General features: G+C 35.2%; 2 protein-coding genes across 3 annotated transcripts; one reads left to right on the top strand and one right to left on the bottom strand.

Annotated features, from left to right (window-relative positions):
- Nucleotides 1-6,254: 6,254 nt before the first annotated feature.
- On the bottom strand, nt 6,255-9,197 carry LOC138180889 (protein phosphatase 1H). The gene is made up of 6 exons (XM_069115196.1): nt 8,555-9,197; nt 8,215-8,472; nt 7,928-8,145; nt 7,584-7,854; nt 7,254-7,513; nt 6,255-7,149 (listed from the first exon to the last, which is right to left on the bottom strand). The coding sequence occupies exons 1-6, from the start codon at nt 8,738-8,740 to the stop codon at nt 6,894-6,896; spliced, it is 1,449 nt and encodes a 482-aa protein (XP_068971297.1). The 5' UTR covers nt 8,741-9,197; the 3' UTR covers nt 6,255-6,893.
- Nucleotides 9,198-9,442: 245 nt separating this feature from the next.
- On the top strand, nt 9,443-12,658 carry LOC138180814 (putative uncharacterized protein DDB_G0274535). Of its 2 annotated transcripts, XM_069115038.1 has the most exons (5): nt 9,443-9,616; nt 9,740-9,913; nt 10,020-10,152; nt 10,222-10,374; nt 10,447-12,658. In XM_069115038.1, exons 1-5 carry the CDS (start codon nt 9,581-9,583, stop codon nt 11,952-11,954), a joined length of 2,004 nt encoding a protein of 667 aa, XP_068971139.1. In that variant the 5' UTR covers nt 9,443-9,580; the 3' UTR covers nt 11,955-12,658. The 2 variants fall into 2 exon arrangements, with proteins under 2 accessions (XP_068971139.1, XP_068971138.1); XM_069115037.1 differs by having other exon boundaries at nt 9,444-9,616; nt 10,222-12,658.
- Nucleotides 12,659-16,278: the final 3,620 nt, after the last annotated feature.

The following is a 16,278-nucleotide window of genomic DNA, read 5'->3' as shown; positions in this document are numbered from 1 at the left end:
TACATCGGTAATTACACAAACGTAATCGATCGGCTGTATGTTTGTTTCGAATCGAAATGGTGTATCGTGAATCCGTTATTCGTTGATCATACATTATGAAGAGAAACTCAGCTGCATTGAGCCGTGATAGTTTTGGTTTATGGTGTTCCGATCATCCCTATAGAGTTGCATGCGGCAGCGGCGTGCATTTGTACACGTAATTTGCATTCGTCGCAATACGATAAGGTTAAATAGTTACTCCCGACAACCACAATCCCAACGTTCTAAACATTCGATCGATTCGCTTGTATTATTACGATAGACCGTAACAATCTATCGTGTTCTTGTCCATCGTTATCGTCGTTGCGATCCTTCTCGCTGCATAATAAATATACTAATATCTAATTACGAGATCGATAAACAAACACTATGTAAATCTAAAAATCTGACAGGAGGTCAAATTGATCGAGTTCACGGCGCAACAAGGTTTCGTTAGCCTACAATTATCTCTTCATTTTCGATCAAGATATCCTATCCAGTATGGCATGACGATTACGATAAAAACGGGAATTATGGTGCACTGTGAGAAGCTCGTCGAATCGAAATTCTCGATAGATCCGTAACGTGGATGGCCGCAAGTTCCTGGCTAATCCTCGGGAAGCTCAGGCTGCAACGACGTCGATGCGCTTTCAGGAAAACGACGTGTGCGGCCGTAAAGTCATCGAACGACGTCCCGACGGTCCTTTCCCTGTGCGGGTAATCCTCGTAGATTGGCGCGGTGCAATAATTCGTCTGATATCGGCCTCATGGGGGCACGACCGGCAGGGGTGTTCAACGACCGATATTTTTTCCTCGAGAAGCGCCGGCCTCGATTTGTTACATGCCTTACCTGTCGTGCATCCTATCCTATCCTGCGTTCATCGTGCCAGTCGTGCCGAACATTCTCTTTATACGCCGCCACCTTTATGCATCGTTAAAACAGGCAGTCGCACCGCGCCAGTAGTAAAACCGCGGTAAATCGATGTATCGTTGTGACGACGATGCTTAAACGCGGCAAGGGTTGAATGGGAAGCAGAAAAATGAGAAAAACGAGAAACAGACCGAACCTCTGCTATTCGAGTGCTAAACTGCCTCGAAATAAATGAACGATACGACAGGAATATATCGAATCTTCTGAAAATTGTTCGAGGAATTGGAAAGATGTATCTTTGCTGACGCGTTTCACGTGTAGTGAAAGATCCGTTCGAACGTCGTCACGATGACAGAAATTAATACGGCAAACAGAACTTTTCGTTCGTTTGAAGAAAATTATGTAATAAAGGAAAAGATTCCTCCTGCGAGGAAGCTAGACGTCAGCAACTTAATTAAGACCTCTCGTCGTTGATCCTCCTACGAAATTTTCGTCGTCCGTTCTTCCGGAAGACGTGACAGAGACGAGCAAGAAGCGGAGAGACAAACACGGAATAGCCATGAACGCAGGAAGACCGGAAGGTGCTGCGAGGTAGCGTAAACAATTGCCAGCACAATTAGGAAACGTTTGTCCGTCTGTGTTTATCGAAGGATCCGTAACTAGCTAAGGTAACACCTATCCATTTGCTACTCGGCAACGAAGCTTCGGTTTGGTCATGCGGACAATCTACAGAAATGTTATTGCGTGTTGTGAAACGACGGATTCGTCAGAAAATCGATTATGACTCGAACGGGTACTTTCGCTCTCGATGTTATCCATCTTCGAGCACGTTATACAATGCAGTCTGTTGTCTGCCGTCTTCGACGAAATTTCTTTTTACCGCGAAAAGCTTGGCCATGGGTCAATCGCTTATCCTTATCTAGAATCGTTCCATAATCTAAGAAACTTTTATCTACCTATGAGTGTTAACGAGAAGTGGAATTAATCAAATAAAGCTCTCGCGAGAAACGTGCAATTCAACGAATTAACGAACTTGAGTTCTTCAACGTTAGCAGAAATTCGATTTGGATCACTTGCAGCTAAACGATCAGCATCGGTATAAAACGGATATTTTCCATTCTTTGTAATCGGTAAAGAACGGAATCGCTGGTTTCAGGCAGACTGCCCGGCAGATTATACGATTACGAGTTATGTCAGCGAAAATGGAGTTATTGGCGCACCAAGCACGGAGCATATGCCATGGAAGAACTTGCCCTGACGTACATTAATTTGATATTGGATAACCGTTTCCGTCGTCGGCGCGAACCGACGCGCAACGCGATTCCGAAGGCGCTACATAATGGATATTTCCTCTTTCGCGAAAAATGCATTACCGTATAGAAAATGGCAAATGTCGTTCATGCAAATTTTTTAACGTATATTGTTGATAACGAATTTTAACAGAGAATAAATCATAATTTTCTAACCGTTTGATAATTGCAAAGTAACGTAATATTTCCACCACCTTCGCGATTCTTTAGATAACTTATAACGCAATAGCAAGACATAATAAAAGCAAACGGGCAAGGAGACTAGATTTAGAAACAAAATTTCAAACGTTTCGATTATTTTCTCCTTAAAAAATGACCCTTCAAGTCGTATGAACTAACAGGTCTTTCGCATATAATGAAATCGTATCAAATTCTTTTAATATTTCATAAGAATTTCATATCTGTCGTTGCACTAGTTTAGCTACTTGTTGCGGACATTCCTCTCCGCTCGTATCTATGACAGAAAATGAGAATAGTCTTCAAAGAGATCTTAGGAAGACCTAGGAAGCTTATTTCCGTGGCGTTGTGTAGAAGGCGAATGCGTCGCGAAAAAACACTAATTTAGTTCAATCTGTCCGTTTCCGATAGATGTAGGTGTATGTACGTGGGCCGACATGCGGGTAATCGTTCTACGTTTCCAATCCCTGCGGATACAAATTTTTTAGAAAATCCTCGCTGGTCGCCCGTCGACTCGTTCTGTAATCTACAGACGTTATAACGGACCACCATTATCTCTAAAGAAAAAAAATAGTTAATGGTTGCAAAAAATTCATGAACCAAACGAGACAGGAAGGAAGAAAGGAATGATGGGAAAAGGGATACTTGCTTTTTACTTTCCTTCTTTCCCGTTCGTCTTTTACACTGCTTTACACTAGTCGATCGAACTCTATGCGGTTCTTGTTTTGCTATCGTCATTATCTTAAAATCTCGATCGTTTCGCGTAATCGAAAGATTATTATCATATTTTTCTGACTAATCGTTTACAGATAATCAAGAACGTGTAAGATGCGCTTAACTTGATTACAAAATAACGTCGGAGCTTATTTTTACAAAATTTATTACTCTTATATCGTTACATGTAATGTTCGTATTTTTTTAAACAGACTATATACTTAGTCGCAGTATAAACCTGAACTAAACGTAAAAGACGGATAGCGTGCAACGTCGCTGAAATATGGATACCGTGAAGGTACTAACAGACTCAAACAGAGAACTGGTCACATAATCCCTTGACGGCAAACTTGTCGCATTACCCGTTGCATCACGTTCGGCAACTAGGCGTTAGTTTCCAGCCAAGGGACATTAGGTTCGGAGATGCTAAGAGAGTTGACAACAGGCACGAGTCTCTTGTGAAACTAACGAGGCGAAGTTGACTTTGAGTTCTGAGAAATATGCGAGACAAATTACTGGACAAGCCCTATCGTCGCTACGGTACTTTTCCACCTATACAGATGCTTAAACGAAACTCCGTATGCACGAGACCAGTATGTGAATTCAATTAATTTCTCGATCAAGGGGAGCATTATCACTTTTTTTATCGAAGTGTATTATCTTTATCACATGCCGCATCAAATAAAAATTTATGCACCAGCTACGTTTAGAAATAGGTTGTCATAGAACGATATGACTCATATGATTGATATACGAATACGATCGTTGACAAATGTTTTATGCCATCGTTTAATTCGTGCTTTTACTTTTAAATTACAACCGGCTGTAACGTTCCACGTTGCAGCAATGAAAGGCTGATACATCATGTCCTATCGAAGGAAGCCATCAATAGCGTAACCAGGAAGCCGTCCAAAGTTCTCTAACGATGATGTATCGAGGCTGTACGAGACCCCTAACTTGCGACCATTCCGATACACCGTAAGTTACCGTTTCTTTCGTTCTTTCTTTCTTCTATCCTTTCCTTCGCCACCCTTACCGAGAGAAGCATTACGTCCCTTGGTATCCTTAAAGTTACCATCGATGATGACCGTGACAGATAGCCTGTCATAACTCGCCAATACGAAAAACATATCTGTGGTCTGACGTTTGCTAAAAAAGTAACGCATGCCGGTTTTTTGATGCAGAAATGGGCAAGAATTATGTCGGTCAAATCATGCAGCGTCATCAATTTTTCCTTAATAAACTAAGAGTTGAGTTTACGTTATACATCGTGTAATATAATATGTAAAAGTATTAAAATATATCTCTAGTTAACCTGAGGCTTTTTCATTTTCTTGTTTTCAATATATTTTAAAATACTTCGAATGTGTTTAACGTATACTCTCTGTGTGAAATATAACACAGTTCTCAGTTATATAGATCATTGGCTAAGCCGCGTCGAAATGGTATTTCCAAAGGAACGAAGGAATGCAGATTTTAATAGCTTATGGCAAAGAAGAGTTTGGAAAACTGTCAAATCAAGCTGCGATGACTTTTTAAAATAGAAACAGAGCTAGAGGGGTCAACGAGGAACTGTCAGAGTAGCTTTAGTTTTCCGAAACTGCGCCGCGTATTTCTGCATGGTGGAGACCACTCTTTTACGGTGATTCGCGACACTTTTTATCTTTCTGCTCTTTTACGCTGTCGCTCTTACTCTGGAACGACATTGATGATACATTAAAATTCATCCGCACCTTTATTGCCGGTCGTTTCATAAAAATTTTCCGGACGTTATCTTTTCGTGGCATCAGCCACGTTTCGAAGAAGCAATTTACGCGATTAGATTCGATAAAAAGGTACTTAATAATGTTTGAAATCGTGGCTGGAATACCAGAAAATAGGATTAATAATCTTTCATATAAATTATAGAAGAAGTTCTTTGGAGATAGCGTTCGTAGTAGCCTTAACAAACTCATAATTTTGGTCGACGAAACCAGAATGCTGCTTTCTATTTTGATTATGCGTCATAATTAAATTTATGAAAGTTGACAGTTTGGAACATCGTGCCATCCCAACGACGCGGAAATGCACTTGCCCCTTTAAATGCCTAAAGGGTTTACGTGCGTGCTTTTCCTCGTACACTGAAGTCCATATTTTTAACTGTTATTGCAACTCTGTGGAAGAAATTTAATGTTTACTTCAGAACTAAGAACATAATCGTTCTGCATTCGGAACTGGCCTTAATCATTAATAGAAATATACCTATATGTATATATTAAAATACGAAGCATGTATGAGCACTTACGGAAATTTCGAAAAATTCGAACTTTTAAATTTGAAACATATTTTCGAATGTTTTAAATTATAAATTGTAGTTTTAAATATTTGAAAATTCAAAAATTATTTGTTAAACTTTTCGAATGTATTAAAGTGAAGTAAAGTATTCATAATTGTGGAATGTTTTTTGAAGTACGTATATTTGATGTATATTTTTATTTTACTTCATTTCTGTGTTCTTCTTTACATGTAATCTACATATATATATATATACATATATATATATATATATATATATATATATATATATATATATATATATATATATATATATATCTTTAAATATAAAAATATTTCATAAATGATATATTGTAAAGTATGTAAACTGTCAACCTATTTATATAAACGAATGTAAAGAATATACTACATTGTATTTCAAATTTAAATTTGACGCAACGCATGCGCACTAAAATATTCGTTGAAAAATTTGAAAAGTTCACGTCACGTGACTCAATTTAAACGCGTCGCGTCGGTGTGGAAAGATGATTTTAATGATATAAATTTATATTAAAAAGTTGTTTAACTTACGCGATCGAATGGTCTTACAGACAGCGTAATGTACAAAAATTGAAATGTATAATACTCTAAATGTGAAGTGAAATAAGTGTAGAACGTTGAAATGAGCATCGATGGATCATTTACCCTGGAATAGAAATCGCAATGTAAGTCATAGATAAATTTTAGTTGCAATTTTCTTCGTTTTATTGAATAACAAATCGTATTGTTGAATATATCAATTACATACATTTCAAATATGTATAGTTTAAAGTAGAAATAAAGTATGTTTATTAAGTTAAAGAGAACTAAGAGTTTAGAATAATTTTAAACTCATTTAAATAAATGCAGTATAACGTTTATTTAATGTTTTAATTACACTGATTACATCAAAATCAAAATAGATTATACGAAGGTGAGATAAAATATATTTAAATCTTTTTCTTACTTCCTTTAATATCTTACATGAATCAACTGCTTAATCACAATTTGTATTTATCTCAGTTTGATCATTTTAAAGTGAAAATAAATATAAGACAGACAGGTAAAATCACTCAGAACAAAGTATGTTTATAGTAAGATTATCTTCATACAAATTTTGTTTACGACACTTTCCTTACAATTCTCATGAGAAATGTGTACAATTTAAAAATTATACTGGCTTTATCTCTACTTTGGGTGCTGCGTTCTATTTAAAATTTAAATTACATTATATTCAACACTCTACAATTGGAATGTTTTGTTAAATAATCATGGCATTTCTTAATTACACTTTTATAAAGTGGCAGTATATAATAAATTATCACTCTTAAAATAACTGCTAAATAGCTTAAAAATTCGGTATATATAAATATTATTTGTTAAAAGCAATGTAAAAGCAACAATATTTTGGTGATTAATCATGGTGTTAATTTGTGAATATACACTTGATCTCAACTGTAACATTCCTACTTAAACATAATGTAATCAATATCTACAGTTTTGATCATCTATTATACAGAATTATTAACTGATATGTGTAATGAATCCATAGAATATCTTCTTTCTTGTTGCGTTGTTTTCAACCATTGTTTGTGTTCGCACAAGTAAGGATATAACGGTACCACTAAGACACTGATATCATCAACCGATGCCATAGGTGAAAACTTCTCATCGGTTTCTTCAAGATTTTCTGATTTACCAACCCAAGCTCGTCCCACTAATCTACCACGTGCTGCTTGTACCAATTCTTGAGCACCCATTGTGAGTCTGTAAAACGGATAATTTTATAATCTTTATTTTTAATTACTACGAACTTTAATTCATACGAATTCTCTAATTTCTAAGAACAAAAGAAAGAAAAGAAAGTATACCTGTATTCTAATGATGGATTATCTGGAGTAAGTGTCTTTCTAAGTATATTTGCTGCCGTTTTATCTGATACAACATCCCAAAGTCCATCTGTAGCTACAATAATGCAATCACGTTCTGTGAGATTACAGCTATCTAAATTTATAGACTGCACTTCGGGTTGTGATGATAGGAATGGTTTTATATTAACTCCTGTACTTGCTGCTTTTAAGCCATGATCTCCAAAACCACGCGTTACTCCTATAGTACCCATTACACGACTCTATATAGTAAAAATATATTAAATCTTTTTTAACTAACTCACAATATTTTCTGATATTGAGAATATTTACCCTTTTGCCATGTCCAGATATAAGAGGTAGCTTCAAATCAGAGAGCGTTAAGACTTTATACGCCCAACCAGTCATAAAAGGTTCTCTATATAAAACCATAGATCCTAATTCTTTTTGCAAAGGTCGTTTTCTAAATTCTAGTGGTGTGAAATGACCTTTCAATAATTCGGTACTTCTTAGAAAACCTAATGCTCTGACACGATTTGATTCTGAATCAGGGGTATGATCTCTTGTTAACGCACGCTGACTGTCTCCCAAAACTAATACAGCTCTGTCAAGTGTACATTTGGTAATATTCTAATTTTTATCATCCATATTAGAAATTTAACTGTTGGCATTATTACCTTGAATCACCAGCACCTGCAGCATATAATCTACCATTGAGAAATAGAATGGTAATTGCTGTGCAACCTCCACCTCCTCCTTGAGCTTGTGCTTCTACCATTTGATCCATTTGTCTATATGCTAATTCAATAGCACCAATTACTAAATCTCTTCCTTTGATCAGTTCATCTTCATCTTCGTTTAGCAGCATATTGCCAGGTATTGCCATTAATCTTCCCTGGAAAAACAATTTAGGTTTAAAAATTTGACATTGAAATATATCAGCACAATTTTTATCTGTTCTTACAAGGATTATCCTATGTAAGTGTAGTCTTGCCGTTAAAGCCACTTGATAGCCAGCATGCCCATCAAACATAGAGAATATGACATAAGGTAACGTAACATTAACATCTGATAATTTGAGGTCTCCTCTGGTTGCAGAAGTTTGATCTTCATTCCATGTGCTTTTTCCAGCATTTATGCATTCTGCATAGCCAGCACACCATGGTAACCGACTCAAATCTCTTGGAACTATAATTGGTCTTACCCTATGATCAGCACTTACCTATTGATTATATAAATATTAAAGGTGTTTTTATTACTTATTATTACATATCCTGACAATAATGATGCTCTTAAATACTTACTTGAGTTTCTTCTGTTGTTAATCCTAGAAAACTGGGTCTACTATATGGTTTATTTTCTACTTCTGCAACAATGTTTAAATTAAGATAATCTGTTACTGCTTCGTTATCTGAGTCAGTAGGATATTGCAGACCGAGTTCACTTCCACCCACAACATTCATCAATACTGATTTAACTCTGTTCAGCATTTTTGATTATTATTTTTTATTATTATTTGTGAATACAGAAATCAGAAATATAGCACATATACAATGAATTTAATAGACTTTATCATGAAACATATCTTGAAAGGGAGATATCACTTCTAGTGATAACAACTGAGTCTGTTTCACTTTTTATCAAAAGACACGAATTCGCGTCTATGTACAACATTAGAAAGCAGGAAGTACAAATTTTAATTGCTAACTTGGTTATCTGTCATCTGTCAATTATTAATCACAAAACTAGTTCCGCACAAGAAATAATATTTTTATAATGCCAGTAATACTATCTTTAAAAATAAAATATTTCTGTATGGTTATGCTTCGAACTATTCATAAGTCTGTGTTTCCTTTAATTGGTATCATCTTGTTGACAAATGATTGTCAACAATAAGATAGGTTATTCCCTGACACGAGTAGCAGTAGCAGGTAGCTGTTTTACCGTAAACAACTCGCAACATAGATTTTACATCGGATATATTTTCATATTCCACGTTCTTAAGGATTCTGAGATCCTTATTTGAGATTTTAGCGTTACCAGATGATGTTACCGACGTGGTATGGATTAAGACAGAATGAGACAAGGTTTGCTTGGTAGAAATTTGACTTTTTGCATGATCGGTATTTCAGAACATGAGTCGCAAAGCTCTATAAGATGATACGTCTATGTTTTTTTTAGTTCACGTTTGTATTTAGGGCTTAAAAATACACATATGCAGAAAGCAGACAACGTTTGTACGATATCATAAGAAGTCGTAAAATTTGAGTGTTATTTATACGAATTGTTTGTAGGAATTTAATACATATTGAATATTTCGTAAATCAAATATGTCAAAAGGGAAGAAGAATGCATACAGTAGTGAGGTAATCACTTTCTTTCGTATTATTTCAGTGTGGTTTACCAACATTTGTATACCTCTTGTGAATACTTCTTCTGAATAAATATTCATACAGTTTAATTAATAGAAACATAATATTAAATTTTAGGAAGCTAGTAGTTCATCTGGCACTTCTTCTTCGCTATCATCTGACGAAGAAGTAGATGCTAGAGATTTAAAACCAATTAAAGAATATTTGTCAGATCACAGGGAATTAGCTCGTCAACTTTTTAAATCAGTTAAAGCTGAAAAAATACAAATGATGTTACCTCAAACATTAAAGGTATGCCAACTCTTGATATCATGTGTTAAGTAGGCTGTCGTTTCTCTTCTATTTATTAGAACCAAGTAATTTTATACAATGTAGTTCACAGAATTATTCCTTTCAGAAAATGGATTTTGGACAGTTAGAAAAATGGTGTGCTAATGAATTAAGTGGCATGTCAAAAACCCGTATATTGTGTATCTTAAATGGAAAACCTATGTTAGAATCATCAGATACAAATGAATCAGATGATTCAGGTATGTTTACTGTTATGCGTTTTAGAACTTACTAGTGGTAATTTATATATGGTATACAAATAATTATAGGACCCTCGTTGGAAATTATCTCAGATACAGAGGAATGGTTTACCGATGATGAAATATGTAAAAAGGAAGATGGTTCGAAATTACTTAAGGGAAAAATAAAGAAAGAGAGAATCAAACAAAAAGGAAAATCTCAACTTAATAAAAAAAGTGATAGTAAGTCTACTTGTAAGAAAATTCCTGATTGCACTCATAAAGATATACAAGTAAAGAAGGAGAATGTTATAGATAAAAGTAAAGAAAAGGATGGCGATAGCTTATTGGATTTGTTAGAGTTAGAAATGCGCGCAAGGGCAATAAGAGCTTTAATAAGGAAAGAGGAAGATGTAATACCAGATACTTCTAAATCTGTGGCAAGTAACGATACGTCAAATGAAAATGCTGCGGCTAAGACCGAGCAAGATGAGATAAAAGAAAAAGAAAATTGTAGAAGGCAATTGGAGAGAATTATTAGTGCTCAGCAGAATACAATTGCTGAAGATGAAGACGTTGTATTAGTTGTTCAACCAACTCCGACTATTGAATTATTGTCTAGTGATAGTGAAGCAGAACCTCATAGCGGTGTGCGTGTAAATAAAAAATTACAAAACGAACGAGTTATAGAGACCAAAGACAATATTAATCATACTGAGAATGGAGATTTAAATAATATTTGTAATATTAATAGCATAGAAAACTCGAAGGAAAATAAAGTAACTAAAAGTTCAACAGAAACAGATAAAGAAATAGATAATACACATAAAACTGAAACTTTTAAATGTAATTATAGCAATAATATACTTCGTAAAGATAGTCAATCAAAATCTAGTAGTAAGAGACGAAAAACAAAGAAAAAGTCTCATATAAAAGAGCAATCAAAAAATATAACTTCCAAAATTGATACAGATAATATAAAATCAAGTAATGCTAGTCAAAATATAAAAACCACAGAAGGTGACGATTGTTCGTCACAAGATGTGAACTTAGATGATAAAGTACACGAAAATAATATTAAATCAAAAATAACGCATAATAATCCTTCGGATAAACACGATTCTACCGAAACAAGTATTTCAAGCAAAGTAGGTTTAGATGAAGAAAAATCCATTGACTTGGATGAAATAATTGATTTAGATAACTATTGCGATGATATGGATGATATAGAAAATAGTGAGAACGATAAAAATAGTAAAGTTGTGGAAAAGAAGGAATGCAAATCGCAAATGGAAACAAATTCCCCACAGAAATCGAATGGAACTGAAACTTGGGCAAGTCGTTATTATCAAACGGACGATGTACAAAATGTAATAAAAGAGTCGAAGATCCAGTCGGAAATTCGTAAACGATTAAGGGAGCGTCAGAGACTTTCTAAGCTTAGCACGTCTCCGAATAAAAATTGTCCTTCGTCACTGCCTGTAGTACAGGCAACTAATAATAAAGTTATCGAAAAACATCCGATGGGTTCCGTCGATGAGTATTTGGCTTTAAAACACACTGCCGCTACAAGCCTTAATACTGTTAATAGCAACAATAGTTCTAACATATTAAAAGATAGCATAGTATCTATGAATACACATGTAGGTGCAAATAGATTAATTGAAAACGATCACGTGTCTAATGTATCTAATTCTGTATATTCTAAAAATCAAATAATTGACAAAGAACCTAACTTAAATGATAACACAAATGATAATGATATACCTGCTACGAAAAATGAGACTATAGTTAACATGATTAACGTTATGAATCCTGGTTAATATCATTTTTAAGTAATATACATAATTATAATAATTATATTTATAATTAGGTAATTGTAAATATATTTCACGAGCACTGTCTTCCAACAGTTGGACATAAAATACTTTTTGTACAACATTCCTATACTATAGAGTTGAAATAAGTCGTATTTTTCTCTGTAATTATAGAATGTAAAGAAACGAAAAATATGTAATTATAGACTCGAAGGAAATTGGTTACCGATTCTCATCTGCTATTACAATTACATAGAATCTATTGAATAGATTGATATTGGATTAGATAGAAATATGGAAGTATATGAACATCAGTTTCTATGAAAGTATTTATACTATTTTAAAAGTCTTTATCTAATAAGTGCCTGTAAATGGAATTTCATTATACGGATGAAAAATTATATTCTGTACAGTCCTGTTGGAAACTAAGTTATCAGGAACTAAGTTGGAAACTAAGATATGTAGTAAATTATTGATAGCGACGATGTTAAAAGCAATTTTTACACATGAATACTGTCTGTTACGTCAAATAGCTTTAATCCACTATGTTGCTTTGTAAATAATGATCTTAAAATAAAATTGTAGATATGGTACTATCCTATATTTTCCATGTATATTATTTTCACTATTTAGATTTAATACTTCTACTATTTAATACAAATCGTGTATGATTTAGCTTCATAAATTACAACAGAGAATAAAACCATACGATTGACGTATCATTTATATCTGATCTGTTTTTTGTAAGACAATCATATATTACTTAGAGATGATATATTACTCAAATACGTACTTACGTATCTGTCTTATGTATTTTACTTTACGAGCATTCTACATTCTAAATCACTGGCTTCTCTACTTTCGTTTCCGATTTTTGTCGTTCGTTAACACGCGGAAGAGTTTTCGATTCTTCGCAATTTCGCTAATTCGTACACTCGATAAAACCTGTACAATATATTCCTCAATCGTTCTTAAATTTCGCGAAATCATACACCCAACGCAGAACGACTTTTTCTTAAAAAGAAAGACAAACGAAGAAGGAAATGGAAAGAAAAGAAATAAAAAAGAGAGAATAACATGCATAGCGTTTACACTTGTATAATATCTATTACGATTCAAAGAGATGGGAACAGTGCGGAAGTAAAGATCGAACGTTCGATCGACGCTTGTGCACTTGTAACGCACAAACGATCTCGTACGACCTAGGAAATGCATGGGTTGGTCTGCGTAATCTCATTGACTTTGTGGCCGCGTGTACGAATGCTGTAGCGCAGGCATTACGACACCATGCACACACACCGGAAAGATTTTTCAGAACGACGACGGTCTTGGTACAAGGAACTTTCGATCGCGATGGATGGTTCCGGTGCCGTGGAACTTGGAAAGTTTCTCCGCGACGATGCAAATAAAAGGTACAAAAGGGAGGGAGACCGGTAACTTTGTACGGTAACAGAAAAGCCGATAGTAGACACTCTGCATCATGCGAGACAGATTGTTGACAAAGATTCGAGTGGAATTTAAATGAGTACATATAATCCTGTGACACGTTGCGCAACATAAGGCATTTCTATCTAGTCCACTTCCGATGAAAGTTACATTTAGAATTCCACAACACGATGTTACCGGTTAATATGGTGATAAATTCAGATGTCACCGTTACTACAGCTCTTTACGGTGATTTCTCTGATCGAATATGCATATGGACTATGGAAATAGCAAGGCTATATAATTATACATATGTATCTTTCTCTACAGAGGAATGTCCGTTTATCTGTTTCTGTTTGTACCCTTTGACTACTTTGGCATTAATAACAATGGAAAAATGAAATGCGATAGAGTACCGTCAATTTGACGTTTAAATAGAAAATTCAAACACTGCGTGCGAATAGCGAAAGATAGAAGAAAATCTGTCGAATATTCGTAACAAACGTAGTCCCAGTTTCCTCATTTTCAATAATGTTGATTAAACGGGTGTTATTTTCCACGTGGCTCCTCTTTTCCTTCAGGAATTCGATAAAGTTTTATCAGGGAGGAACATGGCTTAGGTGGTGGAAGTAATTTGTCGCACCCCTGTGAAATTACGGTCTAGTAATTACGATGAAGTTACGGTCTTATTTTAGTTACAACTCTGTTTCTCGTTAGAATTGTGCTGTAAATTGCAGGAAAAGTTCTTCGTTAACGTAACTAGTTAAATATCTTCTTTAAGGCTGTCAATTTCACGATATTACGATCTTACGAATCTTCCATTTCGTTTCATCTCAGTATCGTTTCATTTTTTCATCAACTTATGTTCCATTTTTTTCACCATGCAACAAGGGCAAGAGGGTGCGAGCAAGTAAAACGCAAACTCGAGATGCGTGCGTGTTGACAGAACCAATATTAACGTAATGTTGACGATCATTTCTAGTGCAAACAAGGTAGAGTCTATCGTCGAACGTGACTGATCGTATAGAATGAAGGATTGCATATTCCCTTCACGTCGCAACGCGTTGTATACTGGTATGGAATGCTAGAGATTTTGCAAATCTATAAGAAAGGAACAGACAACGAAAGTATGGAATACGCCATTAGATAGATAGGCATGTGACAGTTTCTATCCACATATTTGTGTCGTGCTAAAAAATTTGAAGATTCCTGTTCCGGTTGTTTCGCGAGCTTGAAACGAAACTTTTCTCGAGAGCATTCCTACTTCCTACATTACGGATGTATTATAAATTTCCATTTTCCATGAAGATATTCCATTTGCTCGATTTTGTTGACACGTATAGCAAGTTTATACGTTTACGTAGAAAGTGAAGGGGAATATCGGAAATGTATGCGCTGTACAGCAAATAAGAGATGTTTCGTCATTTGCAAAAGGAAAAAAAAAGAAGAAAAAAAAGAAGGAAACTAAGTCAGTACGAAATCAAAGGTTCAAATGTTTCATCATACGCGTGGCGAACTAGTTCGCATTCTTGCTACATTATTATATCAGGCAACCATATGAACGTTTTGCAATAAAAACAATAATAATAGCCCCCGCGTCTTTCTAATTAAAACAAGAAAGTATAGCTTTATTATTTTAACGTTGATACGTTTGCTTTCAAACGTCACTTTCGAATCTATTCGTATGGTATTCTTGTTACTTAGTTCACAAAGATTTCTTTAACGAATCTAAATGAATGCTAAATAGAAAATCTAAAGAAATAAAAGATACCTTTAACGGTTACTATCAAAGTTACGCAGGGAAAGAAGTTAGTACAAAACTAAAAGCGGTTACGTTAATGTATTCTTTATAAACGCAACAGTTTTTATCGTAGATTTTTTGTGATATGCGTACAAAAAATTGTTCTCCCAGTGTAGATCATTAACGAAACTTTATATCGTATGAATCGGATCACGGTGTAAAACGAAACACGCGAGGCTAGCGTGTAAAATCGGGCAAATAGCGGAAATAATAACGTGCGGAGATTGCACGATAACATAACGTCGCAATCGGTGCGTATGTATAGTGGGAAGCTCCTGACGCAACGCGCGGATTTCCACGTATATCAGAATAAAAAGTAGTGCGAATGTGAAGGTACCTCCTTATTCGTCTCTTCCAAGTATCTCCATAGAAGAGGCACAATAGAGATTGATGCAAACGCCAAGTCACGATTTTGTACGTTGTAAAACGAAAAAGAAAAGACGAAAGAAAAATAAGACACATCGTTCTAAAGCGGGTTGCGTAACATGGGTAGACGCGTCTACGTCGAGCTGCAGCACGTTCTGATTTCTCGGAAACACCTGGTGTTCAACGATTTCGCGCCAATTTCTGGGGAACGAGGAAGCACAGAAGTTGCTTGCCTGTGCCATGCGAATAAATAATTGGGAATTTTCTTACGTAGTTATTAGAGAGCGACTCGGCACGAAACTCGAAACGCGGTAAATGAAAGCATGCAACTTTTGATGGATTTATATTTATCTTCCGTTGAACAAACACAGAGAGCGAAACAATGGAAAATTCGAGGATTCATCGATCGATCTAAGTGTGCTTTGAATTTAGCGCGGTTTCAAGTATTTGCATATAATCTTACGATCGTGCAAGGTACGAAATGATCGTGAGATTGCATAATATAGATATGGAAAGTATTAGTCACAGTCAATGGTGTTTCCTTAAAGCTAATTACGAGTATCCTTCTATCATACGTTACGCTTCGTGATAATATTTTGCGTTGCTTACACGTCAAAAATCGTTTTGCTCGATTTAAACGCGAAACAGATGAAAATGATACGCGGGAAAAAATAATGCGTTCGAGCAAAAAAAAAGAAAAAAAAGAAAAACGTTTACATCACAATTGACGGAAACGTA

The sequence above is a fragment of the Bombus flavifrons genome, chromosome 6 (genome assembly GCF_040668555.2).
Source record: "Bombus flavifrons isolate JBK064 chromosome 6, iyBomFlav1_principal, whole genome shotgun sequence".
Lineage (NCBI taxonomy): Eukaryota > Metazoa > Arthropoda > Insecta > Hymenoptera > Apidae > Bombus > Bombus flavifrons.
This window is presented reverse-complemented; position numbering and strand designations above follow the sequence as displayed.

Excerpts from the sequence above, each read along its gene's own strand:
- LOC138180814 (XM_069115037.1), top strand. The coding sequence starts at position 9,581 with ATGTCAAAAGGGAAGAAGAATGCATACAGTAGTGAG. Across the intron at positions 9,914-10,019 it reads TGTTACCTCAAACATTAAAG|AAAATGGATTTTGGACAGTT; the intron begins GTATGCCAACTC and ends TATTCCTTTCAG. Across the intron at positions 10,153-10,221 it reads AAATGAATCAGATGATTCAG|GACCCTCGTTGGAAATTATC; the intron begins GTATGTTTACTG and ends AAATAATTATAG.
- LOC138180889 (XM_069115196.1), bottom strand. The coding sequence starts at position 8,740 with ATGCTGAACAGAGTTAAATCAGTATTGATGAATGTTGTGGGTGGAAGT. Across the intron at positions 8,146-8,214 it reads ACTTACATAGGATAATCCTT|GGAAGATTAATGGCAATACC; the intron begins GTAAGAACAGAT and ends TTGTTTTTCCAG. Across the intron at positions 7,855-7,927 it reads GCAGGTGCTGGTGATTCAAG|AGCTGTATTAGTTTTGGGAG; the intron begins GTAATAATGCCA and ends TACACTTGACAG.